The 26146-nt window shown below is 45.8% G+C and overlaps 1 protein-coding gene across 1 annotated transcript; it reads left to right on the plus strand.

The window, feature by feature from the left end:
* Positions 1 to 1843: 1843 nt before the first annotated feature.
* Positions 1844 to 17680, plus strand: LOC116594786 (1,25-dihydroxyvitamin D(3) 24-hydroxylase, mitochondrial). Its single transcript, XM_032350299.1, has 12 exons — positions 1844 to 2502; positions 2694 to 2884; positions 4284 to 4377; positions 6243 to 6339; positions 8533 to 8624; positions 9274 to 9385; positions 10863 to 11008; positions 14290 to 14456; positions 15463 to 15541; positions 16033 to 16233; positions 16330 to 16449; positions 17564 to 17680. Exons 1-11 carry the CDS (start codon positions 2245 to 2247, stop codon positions 16438 to 16440), a joined length of 1548 nt encoding a protein of 515 aa, XP_032206190.1. The 5' UTR covers positions 1844 to 2244; the 3' UTR covers positions 16441 to 16449; positions 17564 to 17680.
* The last annotated feature ends 8466 nt before the right edge of the window (positions 17681 to 26146 follow it).

The raw sequence follows: 26146 nt of genomic DNA on the forward strand, positions 1-26146 counted from the left end.
GCATGATGTATATAATAAGGGCTAGAATCAGAAAATCTGGGGTCTGAATCCCACATGAGCCACATGTGACATCGGACTTAACTCTCTAAGCTTCAGTCTTATTGATTCCTTTATTTTCATCATTGGGCTGAACTCCATGGGAAAACTTTTGTACAATGTCCAGCTTAAGTGCCTGGTTTATCATAAGCTCTAGAAAGCTCTCATATGTATACTATTTAAGATGTATATAGTACATATAGTATATAATCTACCATATGTGATATATATTATGTACTATAGAATGTATATATGTATGTAAATAGATGTCAATGTAAGTAGATATAATGCATTTACCAATACACTGTAACAGTAGACAAAATACATTGTATTAACATAAGTAACATTATAATTAATATGATACATTATATTAACAGAGTTATTTTTATTAACATTAGCAGTCATTAACATCTCAGGACAAATCTGAAATGACAGAGTTCAAGCGCAATATGGACTGCTGAAGATTCTCAAGAAACAAACCAGAGGTTTACAATAAACTCGCGGGGGAAGAGTGGCCAAAAGTAGGGTCAAAAAAGGCTCGGTCACGTGACTCGGGCCTTACTTCCTGCGCGGGTCAGAATGACAGACCACGAGTTACTTTAAAACGATCAACAGGGGCGCCTGGGTGGCTCAGTGGGTTAAAGCCTCTGCCTTCAGCTCAGGTCATGATCTCAGGGTCCTGGGATCGAGCCCCACGTTGGGCTCTCTGCTCAGCAGGGAGCCTTCCTCCTCCTCTCTCTCTCTCTCTCTCTGCCTGCCTCTCTGCCTACTGTGATCTCTGTCTGTCAAATAAATAAATAAAATATTAAAAAAAAAAAAACGATCAACAAAAATCTCCAACTTCTCTTCCTGAATTAGTAGAGCAAGTTCTACTCTGGCCAGCCACGAAGGCTCTAGAAGTTGAGTGCTTGTGTGCGTGCGTGTGGCCCCGCGCCTGGCTAGGAGACTTTGTGGGGGTTGGTGGGGCTGCACGGGCGCATCTTTGCACGGGGCAGTTGGTGTCCCAAGCAGAGGCGGCCGGTAGACGTGGGAGAGGCAAGCCAGCCCACAGCAAACCTCGCTTTCACCGCGTTTCCTAACTCCCCAGAGGGGTAACAAAACTATATGGGTGCTGACTACCGGCCAGGCTCTGCGGGTGGTGCTTTACCTACGCTAATCCATTAAATCTTCCTAACAACCAAAAAATGAAGCCCCCAGGGAGGAAACCACAAACCCAGCGGGCTCGCCTGGCCCAAGTGAACACCCGAAGGTGAAATGCCCTCTCTGGATGCCTTTCACTTAAGTCTCCAGCACCTCCACCTTGGGAGGCCCAGAAAGCCAACCTTCCTCCAAAAAGAGTTCCGTCCCGGCTGGCAAGCACTGGCTCCCCGGAGGGCTGCGGGCTCCGGGGGCTCCCCAGCAGGCGCCGGCAGCCTTCCCCCGGCCGCACTCGGAGACCTCGCCCGCCCGGCAGCGCGATTGTGCAAGCGCAGGGCTGCCGCGCGGCCGCCACTGTCGGCTCCTGCCCGCCGGGGCAGGGCGGGGAGGCGCGCTGGGCGCACACCCGGTGAACTCCGGGTGGAGTCCGCCGCGCTCCCGCCCGGGGAGCAGCGCACCCGTCACCCGAAGCCCAGGCGCCCTCGCTCACCTCGCTGACTCCATCCTATTTCCACCCCCAGCCCTGCCCCCCCGCCCCGGGTCCCGCGTCCCTGCGAGCCAGGCCAGCCGGGCCCTCTCCGCCCTACTCGGCGTGCTCATTGGCCACCCAGGGCCTACCCTGTCTCCATAAATACATGGTCCCTGGGCATGGAGCTTGGAGAGGGATCGGAGGAAACCGCCGCGCCGAGCAGCATCTCTCCACGCTCCCTGACACCTCCTCTTCGCCGCCCCAGACCTGGACGTCGGCCTCGCAGATCCACAGGCGGACCCACATCCCCCTTCCCATCGTCTTCAAGAGACACCAACCCCCAGAGGCACCCCTCCAGCCCTTGCGGCCAACGCTCGGCCGCACCCGCGCCCTGAGGCTGCCGCACGCGGCAGCACCAAGCATCCTTGCCGAAGGTCCTTTCTTCTCCCTGCTCCTCTGCCGCGCCCTCCATCGCACCTGCGGGCCCTCTTTGCCCCTGTCACCCAGAATCGCCAAAGCCCCAGATCCCGCCGGCCCCTCTTTAGCCAAGTCGCGTTTCCCGGTCCCCGCGCACTTCCAAGAGCCCGGTGTCCCCCGTTGCCATGAGCTCCCCCATCGGCAAGAGCCGCTCCCTTGTCGCCTTCCTCCAGCAGCTGCGCCACCTGGGGCAGCCACCCAGACCCGTGACGTCCGCGGCGTGCGCACCCCCTGGGCCGCGGGAGGTGCCCCTCTGCCCGCTGATGGAACCCGGCGAGGCGCAGGACGCGGCCGCCCTGCCGGGCCCCACCAACTGGCCGCTGCTGGGCAGCCTGCCGGAGATTCTCTGGAAGGGGGGCCTCAAGAAACAGCACGACACGCTGGTAAATCCCTCGTCGCGCCCCAATTCCCTCTCCCCTCCCTGCCCTGCGCTCCAAACCCTCGGCGGGGCGGGCGGCCCGGGCGCACAGTGCGCTCGAGTGTGGCGGTAGCGGCGGCCCCGGGAGGCGGGAGGCGGGAGGAGCGCTCCCGGGACTGCGAGGGATGCGCGCTGACTCGGTGCGGCCCGCTGCAGGCGGAGTACCATAGGAAGTACGGCAAGATCTTCCGCATGAAGTTGGGTTCCTTCGACTCGGTGCACCTGGGCTCGCCGTGCCTGCTGGAAGCGCTGTACCGCACGGAGAGCGCGTACCCGCAGCGGCTGGAGATCAAGCCCTGGAAGGCCTATCGCGACTATCGCAAGGAGGGCTACGGGCTGCTGATCCTGTGAGTCCAAGAGGCAGGATGGGGGCTGGAGCTGACGCTTTGGAAAACTGGGAGAGGGTTTTCAGCGGTTGTTCCCCCGTACGCCGGGGGAACACGAAAGCCTGCACCCGGGGCAGTCTCGAATGCTTGCTAGATCAGAGTGGGCTGAGAAGAGCCGCACTGTGCACCCAACACCTGCCTTCTTTCTGGCAACCGGGCAGGGCCGTGCCTTTTCGATGAAAAAGCGTTACCCACATCGTGGTGTTCGGACTTTTGGGCGGGTTGAGGTTCGGAAGTCAGCGTGCCAGGCCAACGTATTATATACAGTTATCCCTTACGATCACCTGTAACCCCCTCTTGTGAGGTCACAAGCCAGAAATTAACTTCTTTTGCTTTTGACAGCTACCTTCCTATCTGGAGGGCACCCGTTCCCCCTCCAGAAAGACCCCAGTCTAGTCAGAAAGGTAGGACATCACAGTGGCATTCTTTTAGATACATAAATGCCATTATGTGATCAGACTCCTCTGCTTTCTAATTGTTAGCATTTAACAAGTTATCGCTTTTAAAAAATTCAAATTGTGTCGGGCGCCTGGGTGGCTCAGTGGGTTAAAGCCTCTGCCTTCAGCTCAGGTCATGATCCCGGGGTCCTGGGATCGAGCCCCACATCGGACTCTCTGCTCAGCGGGGAGCCTGCTTTCCCCTCTCTCTCTCTGCCTGTCCCTCTGCCTACTTGTGATCTCTGTCTGTCAAATAAATAAATAAAATCTTTTAAAAAAATTTAAAAAAAAAATTCAAATTGTAATGCCAAATAGTTGTATTTTTCAGGTATGATTACTGGAATTAAAAGCCATAGTAATGCGTGGTGCATCACAGGCTGTGTGGTCTGGTATGGGGTCAGGAAGAAAGTGGATAATTAGAACAGACTTTTACAGCTCCAGTGAACCTCTGACTGTGTATTATTTGGAGGCAATGACAGAATTCTAGGATTGAGGTGGTTTGTGACTGTGACTTTCAACCCAAGTCAATGGATTAAGAGAGGAAAAATTTTTCTCAAACAGATCTCAGTTGCTGATGAAGGGGAGGTTCGGGTGCCCACTCTTCCTGCTGAGAATCGAGGCATCGGGCCTCCCAGATCAGCCCCGGCCAGGGCACTTCAAAAGCCCTGAGCCCAAATTACCTGGACTTCACCTTTCTGGCGTCATCTCTGGTGGGGAGGGAAGGTGGTTTTTCATTCTGTTGTCAAACCAGCCCCAAATATTCCAATGCTCACGTCCTCTGGAGAGCTCTTGCCATGATTCTGTGTTCATTTGATTATATGGTTCACATAGTTGCAGAACTGGGGGTGGTGGTGGTGTGTGTCTTTGCTTCTCCTTTCTTTTCCTTTCAATTTGCCCTAAATATAATTCTGCTTCTCTCCTAGGGAAGGAGAAGACTGGCAGAGGGTCCGGAGTGCTTTTCAGAAAAAACTCATGAAACCAGTAGAAATTATGAAGCTGGACAACAAAATCAATGAGGTTTGCAGACTGGGAGCAGCTTCCTAGGGGTCTCCTGGGGAGGGAGAGATGTTTATGGAACTTCAAGTCATAGCTACAAAGTGCAAGCAATTCGATGGTTCAGGGGTCTTCCTTTTCTTCCTACTCTTCTCCACATCCTCCTCCCCAAACCCTCATTCATCCTTCCTTCACTCTTTTGTAAAGTAACCTCTCAATAAGGGAATGATTATAAGCAGAGACTGCGATAGACAACCGCCTTGAGTTTGAATCTCAGCCCTCCACCCCCTAACTCTGTAACTTGACTTGAATAGTCCCTTAGCTTCCCTAAGCTTCACTTTCCCAATCTATACACTGGGCGTGACAGCTCCCATTCCACAAATTTGCTGGGGGAATTAAATGAGATAATGCTTGTAAAATTCCTAGGCCATGCCATTTGAGCTGGGTTTTGCTGGATAAATAGGAGCCTTCAAGACCGAAGTTGGAGAAAGGCATTCAGGCAGAGAGAGTAGCTTGCTGAAAATAGGGAGGCATGAGATAGCACGGTGCGTTCAGAGAATAGTATATTCAGTGCAGCCAAGTGGCAAGGCTTTCTCTGAAATGATGCTGGACAGAGGGCAGCTCTTAATGTTTCTGTACCATGGTAAGGCATTTAGACATTATCCTTTAGTCAACAAAAGGCATAAGAGGGAGGGATTTAAGCATACAGTATTCTCTTTACTTGTAATCACTCTGGGTGTTTATCTGGAACTGAACTTGAATCCAGATAGGATCAGATAGGTGTAAGATTACAAACCCAGAAGGTTTCAGCGGCCAGTTAATTCATTCAGGTGGAAGGAAGGCCCAGCAGGGATTTTAACAAACAGAACAGTGAGTGCCCTTTCTAGAAGGGACAGCAGCCCCAGCTCCAGCTCCAGCAAATGACTGCCACGTGGGAATGCAGACCCAGGGTCTCCAGATTTTATGATTATTATTTTTTTTTTTTGATAAGTAGTGAAAATTGCATAGGTTAATGTGAAATTTCTGGAGTTTTTTTCAATGATAACAATTTCATAGTCTTTTATAATAAGCTATGTGGACAAACTCAAAACACCCATTGGTTACACAGATGAGCTTTGTAGTCACACTTACCCTGTTCCAGGCCCCAGCGTGGCCACTTTCCAGCTACCTGTCCAAGGGTGAGCACCTCAGCCCCTCGAAGCCCATTCTCGCCTCTTGTTAGGCAGGAAATGAGAGTAATGACAGTACTTTCCACCTCACAGGGCCGTAGTGAGGATCAGCTAAGATAACACACTTCGCGCGGTCCTTGGTATGATACAAGCCTTGTTAAATGTGATATTTTAGTCATCAAAAACCCTGATTTTGGCAGCTGGCATCGAGAGCCCTTATGTAACTTGTCCCAGGTCACAGAGCTATTTGGTGCAGGAGCTGTGTCCCGAATTTGTGGATTTTTCTGCTTCCAAGTTCAACACGCTTGAACACAATACCAACCAGTAAAGAGACGTTTGCTGGCCCAGATATATGGAAGTGGCAGACCTCACGGGGCTTGATGGGTTGTGCCAACAAACACTTGGCTGATTCCTCCTTCATGGCTTCGTCCCCATTCTGATTAGAAGAAATGTTTTCCTTTTCTTAAATTTAGATCCGAAGCGGAAACCTAAGCTTTAGGGTGGTTTCAGGAAAAGCTGAGAAAATAACCTGGGACAAGGTTGTTAGGACAGAAGGTGAGCCCCCAGGGAGAATATATAATTAGTGTTGCTTCAGAAGGAATAACATCACAGGCAGTGAGTATACAAAGTAGCAAGGCCTGAAATTAGCTTACTGAGCCTTTATACTTGTGTTTTCCTTCAATGACTGAAATGTATCTTCCGTGGTTTCTTTCTTTTAAGGTGTTGGCTGATTTTATGGGTAGAATAGATGAGCTCTGTGATGAGAGGGGCCACATTGAAGACTTATACAGTGAATTGAACAAATGGTCATTTGAAAGTAAGTTGTTTACTGTCTTGTTTGTTTGATTTCCTAGTGACTCTGTCAATAACTCTTCTATAATCATACACTGTTGCTGGCAAGGAAGGGCCATTTGTGCAGTCTTCTCATGCTTTCAGGCACTCGAGTTATGCTTTGCACTATGGGTTGTTTATGTAGTCATTCAACAAACATTTATTGAACACCTGCTATGTGCCCAGCACTGTGTTTAGATTTAGAGACACAGCAGTGAACAAAACAGGCAATGTCTGTGTTCCCGTGGAGCTTCGAGTCTAGTAGGGTTGACGATCAATAAGATATATTTTTCCAAGGGGTAAGGGATTCAAGAAAGAACCTAGGTGCCTAGAGGAGGCAGGTCTGCTTTGGGAAGGAGACAGTTAACGGGAGACCTAACAGAGCAAGCCATGGGGCATCCGTGGGAAGATGGTTCCAGACTGTGGAGACAGGAAGGCCAAATACCCCCAAGGTAGAAACATGAGTGATGTCTCCCAGGCTTCCAGTTTGCTGGTGTGCGTGGATGGTAAGGGAAGGGAAAGAGGGGCGAGGAAGACCAAGCCAAGGGCTGTAGGTTCTGGCCAGAACTTGAGCTTTTAGTCTGAGTCAGATGGGGAGCCATGGAGGGTTCCAAACAGAAAAGAGGATGATCCCTTTCTTTGAGGAGCACTGCAGGAACAAAAAGCAAAGCTCTGCCTGGGCCAAGAGGCTGCCCCGTGCGGATGCAGGCAAGGAAGCTGTTTCCATGGAATAGGTAGGCACCTGACTGAGGAGGTCTGAGGCTGTGGAAGAATCTGAGAGAGCTGCCTCAGCTAAGCTCGGCCAGGGACTGCTTCGTGGCGGTGGTGCCATATTGGCTGAGGCCTGGTAGATGAGTAGGAGTTCGCCAGGTGGGGGTCAAGGAAGGAGCAGAGAAGATTCTGTTGAAGGAACAGGAAGATGTTCAGAACGACCAGAGCATGACCAACAAGGGAGAGGCAAGGTGAGGCAGAGGATGGGAGGAGGGCGGGGGCCAAATCTTGTAAACCAGGGATGGGAACTTGGCCTTGAGCTTGGAAGTACCTGGGAGTGATATAGAGGGCTTTTAACCAGAAGGTGGCTGGGACTGATTTGCTGGGAGGCTCACTCTGGCTGCAGATGGGAGGGTTGGAGAGGGTCTCCAGGGTGGAGCCTTTTGCTGTGACCTGTCTCCACCATCAACTCAGCCTCACTTTAAAGAGAGACCATTTGACTATCTCAGCACATTAGAAATCTCCGTGCAAAGAAGAAAACCACTGAAGGTGTTAAGGGAAAGGGGAGGAGACTAAAGCAAGGGAATGATTAGAGAGGAGAACGGAAGTGTATGTTTTGGAAATTGTCCACTGGAAATACCCGAATGAAGGAGTATCGAATGCATGTCTTTGCAAGTCAAAGAAGATCGGCGGTTTAAAAATTATTGTTCAGCATTATGAGACGTCTCGAGGAGGGCAGTCCACAGCTGGCACTCAGCGATGTCCCTGAGTACTCTCCATCTTTTTGCTCATTCATCCTTAACTGGTTGGCTTGTTGCAAAATGGCTGCTACCCTTCCCGGCCTCACCTCTGCGTTCCAGGCAAAAACAAGAAGAAAAGAGGGAGGAGCAAAGCCAGCTGTACTTGCCCCTTTTATTAAGAAAGCAAAGGAGTATTTTCCTTAAGCCTCATTGGCCAGACCTGGGTCATGCCGCTTCTCAGGCTGTGACAGGAAAGCCTGGGGAAATCAGGGAACAGGAATGTCACCAGAGTCTTGGATCAATCCACTCTCATTGCCTGAAGATTGATACACTAACGCTCTAAATAAAATCGGAGATCTCTTAAGGAAGAAATGGGGGAGAATGAGTATCCGGGAGGCCATTAACAGTGTCTGCTACACATAATATCGATGACAAGCTCTGACAAAAGCAAGCGTTAGGAGACATTCATTCGTGTATAAACATGGCTGTATTTTCACCATGGCATTTCTGACTAGGAGGTTCTGCAGAGGATAGGTAGGGTCAGTGGACATGGAGACAACTTCTAGAAGGTGAGAGGAGTGTCATGCCCCTTTCTCACAGCCTTTTTCCCTTTCCTCTTAGAAAAGACCTCGCTCTTACAAAAGATGGATTCAAACTTTTAATAGCCCGCTACTCACAGACCTCAGTGCTGCTGCGATTGCGTAACTCTTGATTATTTTAAATGACAGGCATCTGCCTTGTGCTTTATGAGAAGAGGTTTGGACTCCTCCAGAAGGATGCAGGGGATGAAGCTTTGAACTTCATCATGGCCGTCAAAACAGTAAGCATCCCCCCAGGAGAGCAGTTTTCCTGATTTACAGAACTTCACGCACGTGCATCCCATTTCCCCAGGAGGGGCCACACACACCTGTTTTATTACACTAGTTAAGTGTTCATTTCAACGCATCGTATGTTTTCACGTGTGTATGTGCACGTGTGCTCGTAAACCAGGAATCACGCTACATCATCGTCGAGGCACGTTTAAATAGGTATTTCAGTTAAAAGACAGTCAATTAAAATACTATTTGAAAAAGAGTCTGAAAATGTTCAGAGGTAATATTTTTGAATCGTTTTGATCCCACATTGATGTGATAGATTCTGTGAAACTGGTGTCAAAATGTTGGACATGGGGAAATTAATGGAAAGGGAAGTCAATATGGAAGAGATGTTTTTCCTTCTTTCCCCTTCTTTTTAAATGTGTAGGTCCTAAGATCACATTTTTTTACTAAACACATCCAGTGGAAAATCATCCCGAAGATTATTTTCATTGCGCCACCACGGCGGGGGAGGGCTCTGCGCCCAGCACGGGATGGGGAGAGTTCTGTCTTTGTGGAAGCACGGGGTGTGGGTCATGTAGGGCGCTCTTCTCCCATGAGACAGTGGTCTCTGAGAGGTAGTTACCGGAATGAAAGGCACTGTGTTCCTCACAGATGATGAGCACGTTTGGAAGGATGATGGTGACCCCAGTCGAGCTGCACAAGAGCCTCAATACCAAGGTGTGGCAGGCCCACACGCTGGCCTGGGACACCATTTTCAAATCAGGTAATGTGGACACACACACACACACACACACACACACACCCCTCCCAGCCCCATCTCTGGAGCTGCTGCCAGAAGGCTGGAATGATCTTCTTGACTTCATGACCTTGATCCTTTGATGGAGTTGCCTCTCCTGATTGTTTCCAGCTTTGGAAACATGAGTTTAGAATCCCCCTGGTATAGGAAATTCTAAGGAAAAGATGGCTTTGTGTAGTCTTTGGGAGCCAGAAGTGGTTAAAAGCAAGAGCTCTGGAGTCAGAGATACCTGGATTCAAATGCCAGCTCTGTCATTGAGGTTGCAGGTTGACCAAATGTGCTGTATCGCCTTCGTCCTCAGAAGTCTTGTCTCTCAAATGGGCTAATAACGACAATAATGATACTTACCTCAATGCAGCTGTTTCTAGGTCTAATGCAGATACTGTAAAAACCTGACTTATATCAATACCTAATGATTCTGAGCTATTTCTGCCACATCACAAGGAGAATATCGGTCCTATGAGTATTGTTCTATGAGTTACCAATATGTACTAGTAAGAGGATCTATATCATATCATACCATGTCATATCTTTTACACACACAGAACCATATACTCATTTAATTCTCACCAACAACCCTATCAAGTAGGTCATCTATTAGCCCTGAGGGACAGAACTGAGGCACAAAGAAGTGCCGTTGTCAGGATGACATGCTGGCTGATGGCAAAAGCCAGGGTTTGAAGCCAGACCGAAGGGCTCCCAAAGCTTTAGCTTTAGCTGCTCTACCACTTACGGTGGTTGTTATTACTGTCAACCTCGCTGTTAGTATTATTCTGGTGGCGGCTTGCCTAGGGGATAAAAACGAGGGAGACATGGGTCTAGAACATTCTCTACGAACATTAGAAATTTCTGCTACCATCGTCAGCATGCAGGGCACTGCCCTTGAGTGTGTGTATGTTCACGTGTGTTTACGTTTGGTGACACTGGGGGAGCTTCTCTCCTCCCCTGCCGTCCAGATTTGGGAGCCAAGTCCCACCCTGCCTGTATTCGTGTGTTACCACATTATCCAGACACCTGGATCTGGGTGCAAGTTCGGATCCTGACAGCAGACCCAAATCCCATCTCTGTCTCGTAACGATCTCTTCCAAACTCTAAGCTCTTACTACTTGAAACCATGACCTGAGAGCAGTGGCAGCAGCACCTGGGAGCCCATTAGAAATGCAGAGTTCCAGGCCTGCCACGGACCCCTGATTCAGAATCTGCACTTTAGCAAGATGCCCCGGTGACTCTTCAGCACGTTAAAGTTTGAGGAGCGCTGCTCCCCTGGGCACCGATCCATCCTTGGTTTCTTAACAACAAGGCAACATTAGCTCCTTGAAGAAATGGTCAGTGTCCCTGAAAAGGCCTTTTAGTGTCACGGGGAGGATTTTATCTGCGGTTCTCTGGCATTCTTTCTCATCATCACTGTCACCTGACTTCCTTTCCCTCTTCTCTTCTCCAATAGTCAAATCTTGTGTCGACAATCGCTTAGAGAAACATTCTGAGCAGCCCAGCGCAGATTTCCTCTGTGATATTTATCACCATAATGAGCTGTCCAAGAAAGAATTGTATGCAGCAGTCACAGAGCTCCAGCTGGCCGCCGTAGAAACGGTAAGGGGCTTGATGTCAGTTCGCTAAATGAATGAGCTGGAAAATCTTTTTCAGGATGAATTTTAAATACTCCTTCAACTCACTCAGTCCACAAGGATTAACTGAGCAGTGGCTTAGCAGAAATAAACAGTCTCCTATGAGATGCTTTGGGAGACCCAGGGCGCAGCCTTGGTCCTTCAGCAGGTGATAGCAGGTGAATTCATGAGCTCTAGAGGGGAAAGTCAAGTGCCATGATAAAGACACAGGCTGTTACGGGAATTCAGAGGCAGTAAAATGCCACATCATAGAAGGACTTCTAAAAATTGAGTATGTTCTAAAAGGTTGTGGACTTTGCCCCCCGAAGTGCCTGACTATGGTTGTTACTCTAACACATTGGCATGCTCTCTGCTAGTCCATTTATTTTTTTTTTCTGATTAAAAGCATAGACATAGTGAGTCCAGGAAAACTTGCTTTTGACTTATATGAAATAACCGATTTGAAATACTAAGATTCTGTCCCCCGTGTGCTGGGTTCTCCTGGCAGGTACACAATCCAATCAGACTCCGCAAATTCTGACAGGGGTCCCGGTGGGTTTGACCGTCTTCCATCTGTTCTTTGCACCATCACTGGAAAGACGTGTACTAATATTCCTCGTGACCCAACAGTTCATACACCTATAACTGCTAAGAAAAATATGTCCCGGTTCATTTCTTTCCATGTTTCCCCTTTCTTTCATGTTTTGCACCCAAAGAAGAAGTAGGGTTTTCTATATCGGGTGGGGGCATTAAGGTCTTAATTTCTCCTCATGCTCCAGAAGGCTGTTAAAAGGAGGAATTCATTTTGTTCACCGTCATACTAAGTCACTTAACCTAAGAGGCTCCTTAGAGTGATAAAAGTAAAGGTTGGCTGAGTATCTTTTGTTTTCAGTGGGAATGTGATCTCCATGGGAGATGACTTGGTTTTGTCGGCTTCTGTATTTCTAGGATTAGAATAGTACTTAGCATAAAGGAGGTGCTCAACAAATACTTGATGAATAAAAGAAAGGATTCAGAAACGACTGAGTGCCTACTGTGTGCTTGGCACTGTTCCAGGTGCTTGAGGGACCACCGTGAACGAGAGGCCAAGGTCATGGCCTTCATGGAACTGAACTGTGGGGAGGGAAGTCCAACTAGAAACGTGTAGATATACCAGTAAACAGGATTATTTCAATTGATGATAGGAGACATGGAGGAAACCTTCTGAGTGATGGGCTAGAAGGAGATGGAGAGGAGACAGGGTTCCTCTCCGAGAAAGGGATCCTGAAGCCGACTGAAATGATGAGAGAGAGGCAGCCAGGGGAAGATCTGGTGGAAGAGCTCTCCAGGTAGAGGAAACAGCATGTGCAAGGGTCCTGGAGCAGAAAGACAGTGGGAGCTGGAGACCTAGCAAGTGTGGTCAGGTAGACGCTGGAGAAGTCAAGGGGCCATATTAACCAGAAGCCTTAGTAAGCCATTAGGATTTTATTACACCTGTGATGGAAAGCCCTTGGGGTATCATAAGCAAGGGAGTAGCCTGATCAGATTTATGTTTTGAAAGGAGGGCTCTGGCTTGTATAGTGAAAGAAGGCTCTAACGGAGGCAGAGCAGAAGCCCGGAGGCCAGCTGCGAGACGGATCTCCTCCACGGAGGTCAAGCCGGGATAGGTAGTGCCTGCGAGGTTTCCCAGGACATTTTCAGTCCCTGCAGTTACCCTAAGAGGCCCAGGCGGTCTTACAAGGCTTTGGAGAAAACTACTGTTATCTGCCTCTTGGAAACTCTATTTGGTACTTGTGGTAAAGGCCCCACTGATACGGTTAAATGTTTCTTTTTTAGTCCTGGCAATTCTGGAAGTCACTTTTGGAAAAATCAGAGAAATTTGAAAGTGTATCTAATTTGGTGGCTACACCCTCTTCCTGTTTTGTAAATTGGACTCTTATAATAATGCCATCCTCAGTTCATTCGCAGCTGAGGCTACCGCTCCTCTGACATGAAGAAGCCTGTCTTGAAGGCATCTTCTTCCCAAAATAGTAAATGCCATTGGCTCCGAATCATCTCAAACTTTGCTTTTGTATGTCAGGGGTACATGGCACTTAACAAAACCGTCTTCGCGTCTGCAATGACCATTTTTACAGGAATAGTCGGCTTACATTAGCTAAAAAAAAAAAAAAAAGCCTAAAAACAAATACATATGACTACCCTCGGTGACTATTATGAAGCTAAAAGCTACACTGGCTATTTCAGCCAGTATTTTTTATCCTCTTGTTGTCTTTGGAAAGGAAATAAAGCATGACACTTAAAAGACCATGAGCCTCTGTCAGAAGCTGTGGCTGGTTCCTTCAAATACTCGACTCAGTGCCAGAATTTCTTACTTTGGTGTGGGCACCCTCCTGCCAACGCTCTTTGCCTATGGCTGAAACCCAGGGTTTCATAGATAAGGCTTTTTCGTTTTTGCTGTAACTTTTTAGGGTGTGACAAAAGAAAAAACCCTCCCTTTTAAATTCCAGAAATGCATCTTCTTGTGCATTTGCACTATAAAATTAAAAAGAAAAACTTCAGGGGCGCCTCGGTGGCTCAGTGGGTTAAGCCGCTGCCTTCGGCTCGGGTCATGATCTCAGGGTCCTGGGATCGAGCCCCGCATTGGGCTCTCTGCTCAGTGGCGAGCCTGCTTCCTCCTCTCTCTGCCTGCCTCTCTGCCTACTTGTGATCTCTCTCTCTGTGTGTCAAGTAAATAAATAAAATCTTTAAATAAAAAGAAAAAAAAAAAGAAAAAGACAAAACCTCATTAGCAACCCTGCCATGATCTCCTTCCCTCTCTTCCCACCGAGGCATACTATTCATTTCTGTATTAAACAACTTTTGATTAAACGCTCTTTTATTTTGAGATAATTATAGAGTCACTGCAGGTCTAAGGAAAAATAGAGGGGAGCCCCTTGGATCCTTCCGGCAGCTTCCCCCAGTGGTAACATCTTGCAACAATAAAGCCTTATCACACCTGGAAACTGACACAGATACACTCCTAACCAGCTCCCTCTCCTGTCACCAGTTCCACATGCTTCTTTTGTGTTCGGACAATTTTTGTATCCAACTGAATTGTAAGTGTCCTAATGCAGCTGATTATTTCAAAGAGCCTATGTTGATTAAACTATCCTTAATTGGCATTATTTTCTAAAATAAAGCTGACTTTTCAAATACCGTACGGTGTAGGCATCAGCTTTCGTTTAGCTCATAATGGTTTTGAGGTAGTTTATTTGCAGAAACTCAAGTTTATGTCCATTTGCCTTTCAGACAGCAAACAGCTTAATGTGGATTCTCTACAATTTATCCCGTAACCCCCATGTGCAGCAAAAGCTTCTTAAGGAAATTCGGAGTGTATTGCCTGAAAATCAGATGCAACGGGCAGAGGATTTGAGGAATATGCCGTATTTAAAAGCCTGTTTGAAAGAATCTATGAGGTGAGAACACATGCTTAAGCCAACACAGATACGCTGGAAAACCATTCCCTTAAATATACCATGAGGGGTCTCCACACCCAAGATACCCATCGTCGACTCAGAAACATTTAACAAACTGCAAAATAAATAAATACATAAGCATTAGGACCATATTCTTTCAGTATTATTCATTTCCTAAATCATTTGGGCAAATTCTAATAAATCTCTAGAAAGTCAGTGTCCTCCCCTTTCAATCAGGAATAATAATAGTCTAATGAATGCTATAAGCTCTAATTAAGGTTAGGGGCCTAACTGAAGGATATGAGAAGAAATTCAGCAAGAAAATCATATTATTATTTGATAAGACAAAGAGGCATCTTTGTCTTTGAGCCTCTGGGATAAAATGCTCTTTGGAAATTCTTTTTACACCCTTTCTGGAAAACAAAACTCACCACATTTTAGGATTGGGAAAAAAGACAGCTTTCACTTCAGGAAGGGCAAATAGGAGAAATTTAGAACAAAAGTCAGGCTTAAGGGTGATGCGGGAAACACACACATTTGCAGTCCAGAATGAAACAGGAAAAAAATCAGCTCCTAAGCAGTTACTGGGGAGTTAACCAATACAATAAGGAATAAAAACAGGAGGTATAAATTTGGGGAAGAAAGAGACAGAACCTCTCGGGGTGTCTGGGGGTTCAATCGATTAGGTGTCCTACCCTTGATTTCAGCTCAGCTCATGATCTTGGAGTTGTGAGATCAAGCCCAGTGTCAGGCTCAGCATTGGGCTTGGAGCCTACTTAAGATTCTTTCTCTGCCCCCCCATATATAAATGAATTAAATTAAATAAAACTTTCTTTCTAAAAAAAAGAAAGAGACAGAACTTCTATGTGAGAGTTGTGATCATGCTCCCTTTTTGAGTTTGAACTTATGCAGGAATTACTTATTTAACCAGTATCTCCATCCCCACTGCTATTTGATCTAGAGATTGGTCTGTGCTCACCTTTACATTTTAATTTTGTTTTTTCAGACTCACCCCAAGTGTGCCGTTCACAACTCGGACGCTTGACAAGGCAACGGTTCTGGGTGAATACACTTTACCCAAAGGAGTAAGTAGGATTCGTGCAATCTGTACCTTATTGAGCTTTGAACGATACACTTTCCCAAATATCCGTCAGATCTCCATAAACGCCTTCCCTGGGAGAACATTCATTTTGGAAATATGTATATCTTAGTATATAGCTGGCATGTTGCATTGTATGGTGTTAGGACTAATGGTTTGGGAAAAAAGAGACCTAGATTCAAACATAGCCTTGAATGAGTTACCTAACCTTTGTGAGCCTCAGCTTTCTCGTCTGTAAAATGGGGATAATAATGGAAGCCACCACGTAGGGTGGCACGAGAATATGATGCTAAATTTTAAACTTCTTTACCTCTTTATCAGCCGGTCTATTTCTAGCACTAAATACATATTGGCAATCACCATATCATAAACTCGTGGGTTGCGTTTAAACTTGCAAGGGGGTCCCTTTTATCAGTTTTGCTGTTCAAATGTTTCCGTCTAGTTGTTTTACACCATTTGTGTTTCTGTGTGTTTTAGACAGTGTTGATGCTAAATACCCAGGTGTTGGGATCCAACGAAGAAAATTTTAAAGATTCAAGCCAGTTTAGGCCGGAACGTTGGCTTCTTCAGGAGAAGAAAAAGATTCATCCTTTTGCGCATCTCCCATTTGGTGTTGGGAAAAGAATGTGCATCGGTCGCCGACTAGCTGAGCTCCAGCTCCATTTGGCTCTCTGCTGGGTAAAGCTCTCATTTCTGCACTTGAGCTCTCTCATATTCCACAAGGCAGGAGGAGAGAGGGTGTAATTCTGCCTTTTTGGTGCATGTGTGTTCCAGATCGTCCGCAAATACGACATCGTGGCCACGGACAACGAGCCGGTGCAGATGCTACATCTTGGCATCCTGGTGCCCAGCCGGGAGCTCCCCATCGCCTTCCACCAGCGCTAAGAGCCTCAGGTGAGCATCTGGCCAGCTGTGAACGGCCCAGGGGTGAGCTGAGCTTTGAAGTCAGCGAGACTTGGGTTTGAATCCTTGTTCACCACTGACTGGCTGGGGACCTGGAACAGTTCCTTAATCTTTCTGCTGCCATTTAAAAAAAAATTTTTAATTTGTAAAATGGGGACCAAAATCATATCTCTCTAGAAAGTTGATATGTTACCAAATACTTAGCCTGGATCCTGGCATCCACTAATTGCTGAGTAAATGCAAGATGCTCTTATGGGTATTGTGTGTGAGTATCAGGGGTGGACAAACCCTTTCTGTAAAGGACCAGCTAGCAAATAGTGTAGGCTTTGCAGGCCTTGAGATCTGCCCCAGGGCCACTGAACTCTGCCTTCTGGCTGGAAAGCAGCCTCCCACAATTTCTCGACAAACAGGTGTACCTGTTTTGTTTGTTTTCTATCGCTGCTACAACAAATTACTAAAATGAATTACGAACAAATTGCTTAAAACTTGTATTAAATAATAAATGTATTACCTTGACAGTTTTGTAGATCAGAAGTCTGGCCCAGCTCTTACCAGACTAAAATCGAGCTTCTGGCAAGGCTACATTCCTTTCTGGGGCTCCAGGGGAGAATCTATTCTCTAGCTAATCTGGGTTGTTGGCAGAATTTAGTTTCTTAGGGTTGTAGGACTGAGGTCCCTATTTTCTTGCTGGCAGCTGAGAGCTAATCCCAGTTTTCCTTAGTTCATGACCTCTTCCTCCATCTTCAAAGCTAGCCAGAGCGACCTGAGTCCCTTTCCTAGCTTTGAATCTCTCCTCCTTCTGCCATTCAGGATAATCTTTCCATCTCAAGGTCCATAAGCATAATCGCATCTGCAAAATTCCTTTTGCCATGACTTCGCAGGCTCTGGAGATTAGAGCATACACATTTCCTCAGAGCCATTATTCTGCCTACTAAGACCATTCCAATAAAACTTTATTTATAAATACAGGTAGCCAGCCTTATTTGACCACAGGGCTTTGGCATACCAAACCCTGAAATGTAAGTGTATATATTTGCTAGCCTGTGTTAAATATCATTTACTTATACTTCTTTAATATGTAATTGGGTTTTACTTTATTTTCCAGATTTTTTTTTTTTAACCATGACCAAGAACAGCAATGTTTACCCTCGCACAAGAATGGTGCTTATGACTTCTACATTCCTGGAAAGCTAACTTCAATCACCAGAGCATCAAATAGCACTTAAAGAACAGTTAGGCCCTGGTGTTTATACTCTTTCTTCAGTACAATTGTTCTAGAAACTGCACCGTCTGATTGTTTGTAAAGATGATGGTATTTAATAAGATTGTATCTGACTCAGGAAACCAGATTGTTGGGACGCAAGGCACTCCAAGGAGTATACTGCCGGCTTCCTTGAACCGATGTCAGCACCATCTTGACTTACGTAAAATTACTCCTAATACCGCTTTCTCTTGCACCTTCCGTGACGTGACAAGGAGGCCAGGCATTTTCCAGTTAGTCTGGCAAAGTCACTAAATGTTTCTGTTCCTTCCCTACCAAATTCACGGCTTGGTTCTTTACTTCTCAAAAGTGAGTTTACATTTCACAATGAAAGACCTAACGTAGGCTAGCTAAACTGTCTGAGGCTTGCGGTAATACTGGCAATCCGTTGATTGTAACTCTGCATAATGTAATATTTGGGGAAACACTTATAAACAAGTAAGCACTTAGAAACAACGTAAGCAAAGCTATATGTTAAAGTAATCTGGTCTCTGTGAAACCGTATTTTTCCCATTTTGAAATTGCAGCATTATTGGGAAATCAGAGAATAACTCTATTTTAAGAAATACTTTGACGAAGTCAGAACCTTTTATCTAAGAAGACCTTAATGATTCACCATGGCATCATTTTGTCAAAGGATTCTGAAATTCTTTATTTAGCTAATGGATTTCCCTCTAGCGTTAAGAAGTAGATCCACAGTTTTTAAATTGTGTATGTGTGTGTGTGTGTGTGTGTGTGTGTGTGTGTGTGTGTGTGCTGTAATGACAATTTGCTTAAAAGTCATTTTTTTAAAATATATATGGTATTTGATTTAGGAACTATGGTTTAGGACAATGTTCTAATGTCCAGTTACAGTTTAAAAATATTCAGTGACTTCTCATGCTTTGGTTTCCCCTCTATAGAAAAGTAGTAAAGTGTACATATATTAAAGATTAACTATATAAACCATTTTATGTGATTTGACTTCCTTGAGAAAACACAATTTCATAATGGAAAATGCATAGAGATTTATACCGTACTTAAAACTCTGTAAAAATGTGTTTACATACAGTTTATTTTTGTATACATTTACTTCTACTTTTCTTAAAAACATACTATATATTTCTGTATATTTGAGAAAGGTTTCTCTTTCTAGATTATATTTTTGGGATATTTCAGAAGCATACATTTATATCTTTTTATTTGAATCTGTACCTATCACCAAGATAAGTGCATGATATCTCCCTACTATAAAATTATTTTTAGAATTGCAAATCTACATGTGTTGTCAGATCTCATTTATATGCCTTCTTAGAATTATCTGAAAATAAAAGTTTTGAAACATTCTAAGACGGTTTTCTCTTTGTTGCATTTGTTACATCAAAATTTACAGTTTTAAACTTCGTCTTACTAGAAGACTTTCCCAGGAAGGCTCTTTGACAAGCCCCATAGCACAAAATCTGGTCTGACAAAAAGGCAGACTTCCCTAACAGTTTTACAGAAAGATGATTATTTGAGTGGAGAAATAATTTTCCCCTTTTTTTTTTTCAATATTTTTCAAGCCCATTTAGTTCTGTCTGAACCACACCTGCCACCAGATGATCGCAAACACTCCCCGGTGATCTCGTCTGTTCTTTGTACACTGGCCATTTTGGCCTTCTCAAAACCCAAAACTTGTTGTCTTGTCCTTGCTTCTGTGGTGTCCCATTGCTTTCATGTAAAGATGCAATTTTTTTAAAGATTTTATTTATTTATTTGACAGACAGAGATCACTAGTAGGCAGAAAGGCAGCCAGAGAGAGAGAAAGGGAAGCAGGCTCCCCACCGAGCAGAGAGCCCGATTTGGGGCTCGATCCCAGGACCCTGGGGTCACGACCTGAGCCAAAGGCAGAGGATTTAACCCACTGAGCCACCCAGGTGCCTCAAGATGCAATTTCTTAAGCCAGACATCAGTGTCCTAGAAAATATGGCTGCACCGAACCACGGGCCCCAACACACGTCCCCCACACCCAGATGCCTCCAGACCCCGCCACACTGGCTTCTGCCAGTTTCTCCGATTCCTTCAACACTATTGACCCACAAGGTCTTGCACCCATGGCCCCTCCTCCTGTCACCTTCCCTCCTGGCACATTCTTCCTTTACCTGCTCTTCTCCTACGCGCCACTCAGAGCTCTGCTCCAGCTTCCTGCAGGAAGCCCTCCTGGATGACTGAGATGCCCCAGAGGCGGGGCCTGGCACCAGGATTCATTAAGGAAGTGATTCCGGAGGAACTGAGGGACTGAGGGACGGAGCACAGCAGGGTAGGAGGAGGAACCAAAGCAGGTACAATCCCGGGGGTGGGGAGGTGCAGGGGGAAGCGCTCCAGCCCAGCCGGATCCCGTGGGGAGCCCTGGGCACGGAGCTTACCCAGCAAGTGGGTTTGTTCTCCCTGGGGCCAACCCTCTTCAGGCAGCCCCTGGAGGATGCACCCCCCCCCCCCGGGTACCTCTGGCTCTGAGAGATGTCCACCCAGAGTGGCTCACGGAAGCCCAGATTCATCCTATTGGCAGGACTCATGGCGAGTCATAAAACCTCGTCGCTGAGGCCTGGGAGACCGGGTGGAGTACGGTGCTGGTCACAGGATAAAGGTGACTCGGATCGATTATGATCGTCACCAGTGGCACAGGCCATTCAGCGGCCCTTATCCTACGTCTTCTCCAGTCCCTGTTCTGTCTCCCTTGAGGCCAACTCAATGCTTCAACTCGAGCAAATTCTAACGGATGCAACTAGGAAACCGGTTCCTAATGATGGACGGAGCAGGCAGTGCCCTCCCTTGGTGGCATCCTGATACTTTGCAGAGAGTGGGAGGGAAGAAAAGCCGGAAGGCAAAGACGGGGAGAATGGAGAGGTCAGGAGACTTGCTGGACGCTTGTGGCGAAGATCCCGCACATGGCTCCGCTCCTCGGAAGAAGAGAAAACCACTTGTGGAGTAACTGCTTATAGGCGGGTGGCGCAGGGGAAACCTGCTCCGGCACCGGAGGGAAGGCGAGCTGTGGGGACAGGTGAGGGACGACACTCGTCTCACGATGTAGCTCGCAGATGGGCTGTGATGATAACTGTAGGCAATTTTTTTATTGCTCGCTTGCTCTGAGGACCCAAGTCTCCAGTGAAATGCCTTTGAGTTTCACGTCCTGTAACTCCATGTTGGTGTCGTCAGAAAAACACGGACAGAAGGTTACTCACCTCACTGGGGTTTCTGTCCCAGAGGATCCATGTCCTAGGTGTGTGACTTGGTCGTTCACTCACCCTCCCTGAGCCTTAGCCATTCCGTGCGGGTTGACAAACCTCACGCAGGAGTGTTCTTGTAGGGGTGGAAAATTTGACGTGTGCCTGGCTCAGAGCTCAGTACAGAGCAGGAGCGGTATCCGAAGTCATATTTCTGAATCCAAGGGGCAAACATGAAGCAGCTTCCCTTGGAAGTTTACTTTACAGGGCATGTCCGGTGAAACGTTCTGGACCCAGATGGGAAAAATGGGACATACTAACAACATTTAGAAATTTAATTGTTTTTACCTCCTTATGGAGCAGAACTTAGAACACGGGGAGTCGAAGGAATTGGTATGGTTTTTATTTCTGCTCAGGGTTTTCAGGACAGTGATGGAGAATTATCAGGACAATTAAAAAAAAAAACAGTTATTCCATCAGACCCATGGTCTAAATGTGAGAGCTTTTGTGCTAAATCCTGGAAAGTAGGAGCACCTGGGTGGCTCAGTGGGTTAAAGCCTCTGCCTTCGGCTCAGGTCATGATCTCAGGGTCCTGGGATCTAGCCCCACATCGGGCTCTCTGCTCAGCGGGGGAGCCTGCTTCCCCCTCTCTCTGCCTGCCTCTCTGCCTACCTGTGATCTCTGTCTGCAAAATAAATAAATAAAATCTTTAAAAAAATGCTAAAAACTACAAACCCATAGATTATATATGATACATTCCATTTTGTCCACGCGTGGCTGCCAAGTACTGATTATTCTAATTTCATTGGTCTTTCTACTTGTATTAATTGGCATTCTGTCTGGAAGAATTTTTATTGGTTTGTTTCAAGTTTTTATTTAAATTCCAGTTAGTTAACATGAAGATTTTTTTCTTCTTAATTTGTTTATGTATATAAGAGTGAGCTTGCGAATTTTTTAAATAAGTCATCATTTTTCACTATCATTATTTATTTTGATGGCCAAATGGTCCCAGATTTGGCTGGTGGGAGCCTTTTCAGATACGTTCCTCTGTGTGTGGGACTGTGTGTGTGTGTAGGAAAAGAGACAGAGAAAGAAAAAAACAAAGCAGAAATAGTGAAACAATAATGCTTGAGGGATCTGGGTGAATGGTACTTGGAAATTACTTGTACTGCTCTTGTACATTTGAAATTATGTCAAAATAAAAAGTTTAGGGGCACCGGGGTGGCTCAGTCGGCTACATGTCTGCCTCTGGTTCAGCTCATGATCCCAGGGTCCTGAGATCGAGCCCCCAAGTAGAGTTCTCTGCTCAGCGGGGAGCCTGCTTCCCTGTCTCCCTCCCTGCTTGGGCTCTCTCTCTCATTCTCACTCTATCTCAAATAAATAAATAAATCTCTAAAAATAAAAAATAAATAAAATAAGTAAATAAAAAGTTTAAAAAACCCGAAAGGCGGTTGAGTGCGTGGTTCAGAACCGAGCACGGGGAGCAGGTTGATTTGGTTCAAATCCCAGCCTCTCCACTTGCCAGGTGTGTAATATTTAGGCAAGTTATTTTGAGCTCTTTGTGCTTTAATTTTCTCATCTATGAAACAAGGATAATGGTCACAGTGTACTTTGAAGAGCTGCTGAGAGAATAAATTGAAACCGTGTATTAAAACTCTTAGGTATCTGGCCCCTTCTGAGTCCTCAATAAACAGGAGATGTTTTAAAAGGCACCAGCAGGGGCACCTGGGTGGCTCAGTCGGTTAGGAGTCCGACTCGTGATTTCTGCTTAGGTCTCCAACTCAGGGTCATAAGCGGGCTCTGTGCTCAGTGCTGAGTGTGCTTGGGATTCCCTCTCCCTCTCCCTCTGCCCCAACCCGCCCCCAGCTCATTCTTGAGCTCTCTGTCTCCCGCAAGTAAATAAATCTATAAACAAATAAATAAATAAATAAATCTCTCTTGCAAATAAATAAATAAATAATACATATATAACAACATGGACCATTCTGAGATCTGGCACAGGATTTCGGATGACTAGCTTCTATGGACGCGCAGGAGGACTGGCCCGGGGGACCTACAGGCACACAAGGCAATGGGCAGAATGGCTCGTGGCCCAGAGGCAGGGCGCGGGCCCCGCACCACTCTCCCTACCCACCCTGCTGCCTGAGCCTACTCTTTGCCACACCTCATTTCCAAACTCCATTTTGCACATCCTAGGAATTGCCTGCATTTTCCCCCTGGGTCTTTAGGGAATCTCACTGAATTTCACTGAAACCATAAAGCCCAAACTCCTGGCTAAAACAACCAACATTTACTGATGTTGGGCCCTTTCCTGTACCTTATTCTTCATGTACAGCTTTCTGAGAAGCCAGAAATCTTCCTATTTTTTTAAACGGCCTTGCAGAAGTCAAATAGCTTGCTCAGGAAAACACAGCAAAGCAGGAAACGGACTCAGACCCTGATCCCTCTGACTCCATGGGCCTTGGTCATTCCCCCATACTCTGTGACGCTCAGAGAACCTGTAAATGGGTCAATTAATCTATCAGCGAGCATTTAGTATAAACCTGTTGAACAACATTGGTTAAGAGCCAAGGCTCCATTTATGGTTCAATCTAATTTGTTCCCTTAATCTCCTGGATTGGACGTTGATCCAAATGACATAATCACTTATTGCCGTCCACGATTGTTCTGTCCTGCAGAACCTCCCTTTATCAGCAGCAAAATATTTGTGGAACTCTTAATCATCAGGACACCTTGCACAGCGGGGTCTTCCAAGTCGCATCAACTCCCAAGCACTGATGCCTCAGAATTAATGCGAAGATTTGTGTGGCGGACACATTTCCTCCAGATTTGTTTTTGCTTTAGCGAAAAGGGGTGTGAAGTACTTCCTGCACATATTGAACAGAGAAAGGGGGACAAGGAGTAGAAAAAAAGGTCTGGCAGCCACAATTAATAGTGATCTAAGACTTGATGACACCAACTTGAATGATGAATGCCTTATAATAATTTCACAGTAGGGAGACATTATGCACTTATCTCAGGGATAGGTACAGACTCAAATAAAAGGATATAAATGTATACTTCTGAAATATTCCAAAAATATAATCTAGAAAGAGAAATCTTTCTCAAATATACAGAAAAATATAGTATATTCTTAAAAATAAGGACATTTCCTCCCTTAGTCTATTTTCCTTCGGTTATGTCCTCGCTTTGGCAGCCCATATACGAATTCTTCTTCCGCTATATTTGCCCAGACCTCTTGAGACCAGAGGACATTCCCTGGAGGCTGGTGGATGTCCCCCGGGGGGACACCAACACCAACACCAATTCTCAAGTTGAGTTCAGAGACAGCAGAAAGGGAATCATGATTAGCTCACAGAGACTCATAACCTATGCTATATATTTATGCATGTCATATATAATATATTCTGGATCCAAACCTACAGATATGTAATAAGGACGCTAACCTTTATGAAGCACTCTCTCTGTGGTTGGCACTATATTAATGGCATTACATCGACTTTTCCCCCCCAGTGCTTTTCGTAAGGGTGCATTTAGGGGCACCTGGGTGTCTCAGTGGGTTGGGCGTCTGCCTTTGGCTCAGGTCGTGACCTTGAGGTCCTGGGATCGAGCCCTGCATCAGGTTCCCTGCCCAGTGGAAAGTCTGCTTCTCCTTCTGCAGTTGAGCCCCTCCTCCCAGTTGAGCTCTCTCTGTGTCTGTCTCAAATAAATAAAGTCTTTTTAAAAATGCTTATGTCTCACGAAAAATTAACTAAAAGAAAAATGATACCTATATATCCCTTACAAGTTATGCAGCATGAATTTTGGAGGTAGGCAGATAGATAATTCTCATGACCGATAATGTGTATGTTTATAATTATCTTCTGGTAATACTAGTTCTTTTTAAAGTTCTAGTCATATTTTAAATTTGCTTTTTAAATGAGTTCATTTAAATTTTAAAGAGGAGATGATAATAGTAAATGTTATTTCATGAGGCATATGAATCAGGCAACAATTATGAAAATGGCATAAGAGTAGCTGGAAATTAGGAATTTCTGGAAGTTGATAAGCCTATGATGAAGAGATGAGTAGACTTTTCATTTTACGGTTGAGGAAGCTGAGGCCTGGGGATTACTGATGCTCAAGGTCCACGGAACTAGTGTGTGATAGGACAAGGATTTCAACCCAAGAAATCTGACTGTGGAGGTCAGACACTCAGATGGCCCATGGCTTCCCCACTTTCTGGTAATTACATCTTTGTGACATAAGGGCAAGTCCTGTAACTTGCTTCTAACTAATGGGATGTGTCAATGGTGATAAGATGTCACTCCCCTGATTGTGTTACAGAAGACAATAACAAAATCTATCATCCCAGGAGACTCTCTCCTTTGTTGGCTTTCAAGAGTAAGCAGGTATGTTGGGGGGCCCACATGACCAGGAACTGAGGGCAACCTTCTATGAAAAAGAAACATCCAAAAGGAACATTAATAAGTCCTAAATTAATCATCAGAACCAGCATCATGCATTAATTCATCCAACAAATATCTGTTAAACCCTTATCTACTAAATTGCATACTCGTTAAGGATAGTGGCTTTCTGTTCTCATATTACAAGAGCTATTCCTATTCCCACCTTGAAATTCTGTTTCTACGGTGTAGTTCACATAGGGACAAGCTCAACCCACCTTTCAAACTTGACTTTATTAGTTCTGTATAAATAGTGGCATTGCAGGAAATGGTCGGAGATCATCGCTCTCAAATAATTTCCAGGTAGGAAAGCCCCACATAGGAGTTAGCAACCTCTCCATTGGAAATAAATAAATCAAAGCAAGGAAGAAAACACAAGAAAGTGAGAAGAGAAGCACTGATGTTTTCGAGACGTCCCCGAAGTACATTCTAGTTTCCGTTAAATCACAGAAGCAGATTGTTAATTCAAACAAGCCACAAACATCATAAGGCCACAAAGATTACCCCATGGCTGCCTTGTGGGGTTAGGGTGTTGGCTAAATCAAACTATAGAAATAGCAGAGGGACACCTGGGTGGCTCAGTTGGTTAAGCAGCTGCCTTCGGCTCAGGTCATGATCCCAGCGTCCTGGGATCGAGTCCCACATCGGGCTCCTTGCTCAGCAAGGAGCCTGCTTCTCCCTCTGCCTCTGCCTGCCATTCTGTCTGCCTGTGCTCGCTCTCTCCCCTCTCTCTCTGATAAATAAAATAAAAAATCTTTAAAAAAAAAAAAAAAAAAAAGGAAATAGCAGAAAAAGAAATA

The sequence above is a fragment of the Mustela erminea genome, chromosome 7 (assembly GCF_009829155.1).
Source record: "Mustela erminea isolate mMusErm1 chromosome 7, mMusErm1.Pri, whole genome shotgun sequence".
Taxonomy (NCBI): Eukaryota; Metazoa; Chordata; class Mammalia; order Carnivora; family Mustelidae; genus Mustela; species Mustela erminea.

Coding starts and splice junctions, on each gene's coding strand:
- LOC116594786 (XM_032350299.1), top strand. CDS start 2,245: ATGAGCTCCCCCATCGGCAAGAGCCGCTCCCTTGTCGCCTTCCTCCAG. Junction 11,009..14,289: donor AGCTGGCCGCCGTAGAAACG/GTAAGGGGCTTG, acceptor TTTGCCTTTCAG/ACAGCAAACAGCTTAATGTG. Junction 14,457..15,462: donor TGTTTGAAAGAATCTATGAG/GTGAGAACACAT, acceptor TTGTTTTTTCAG/ACTCACCCCAAGTGTGCCGT.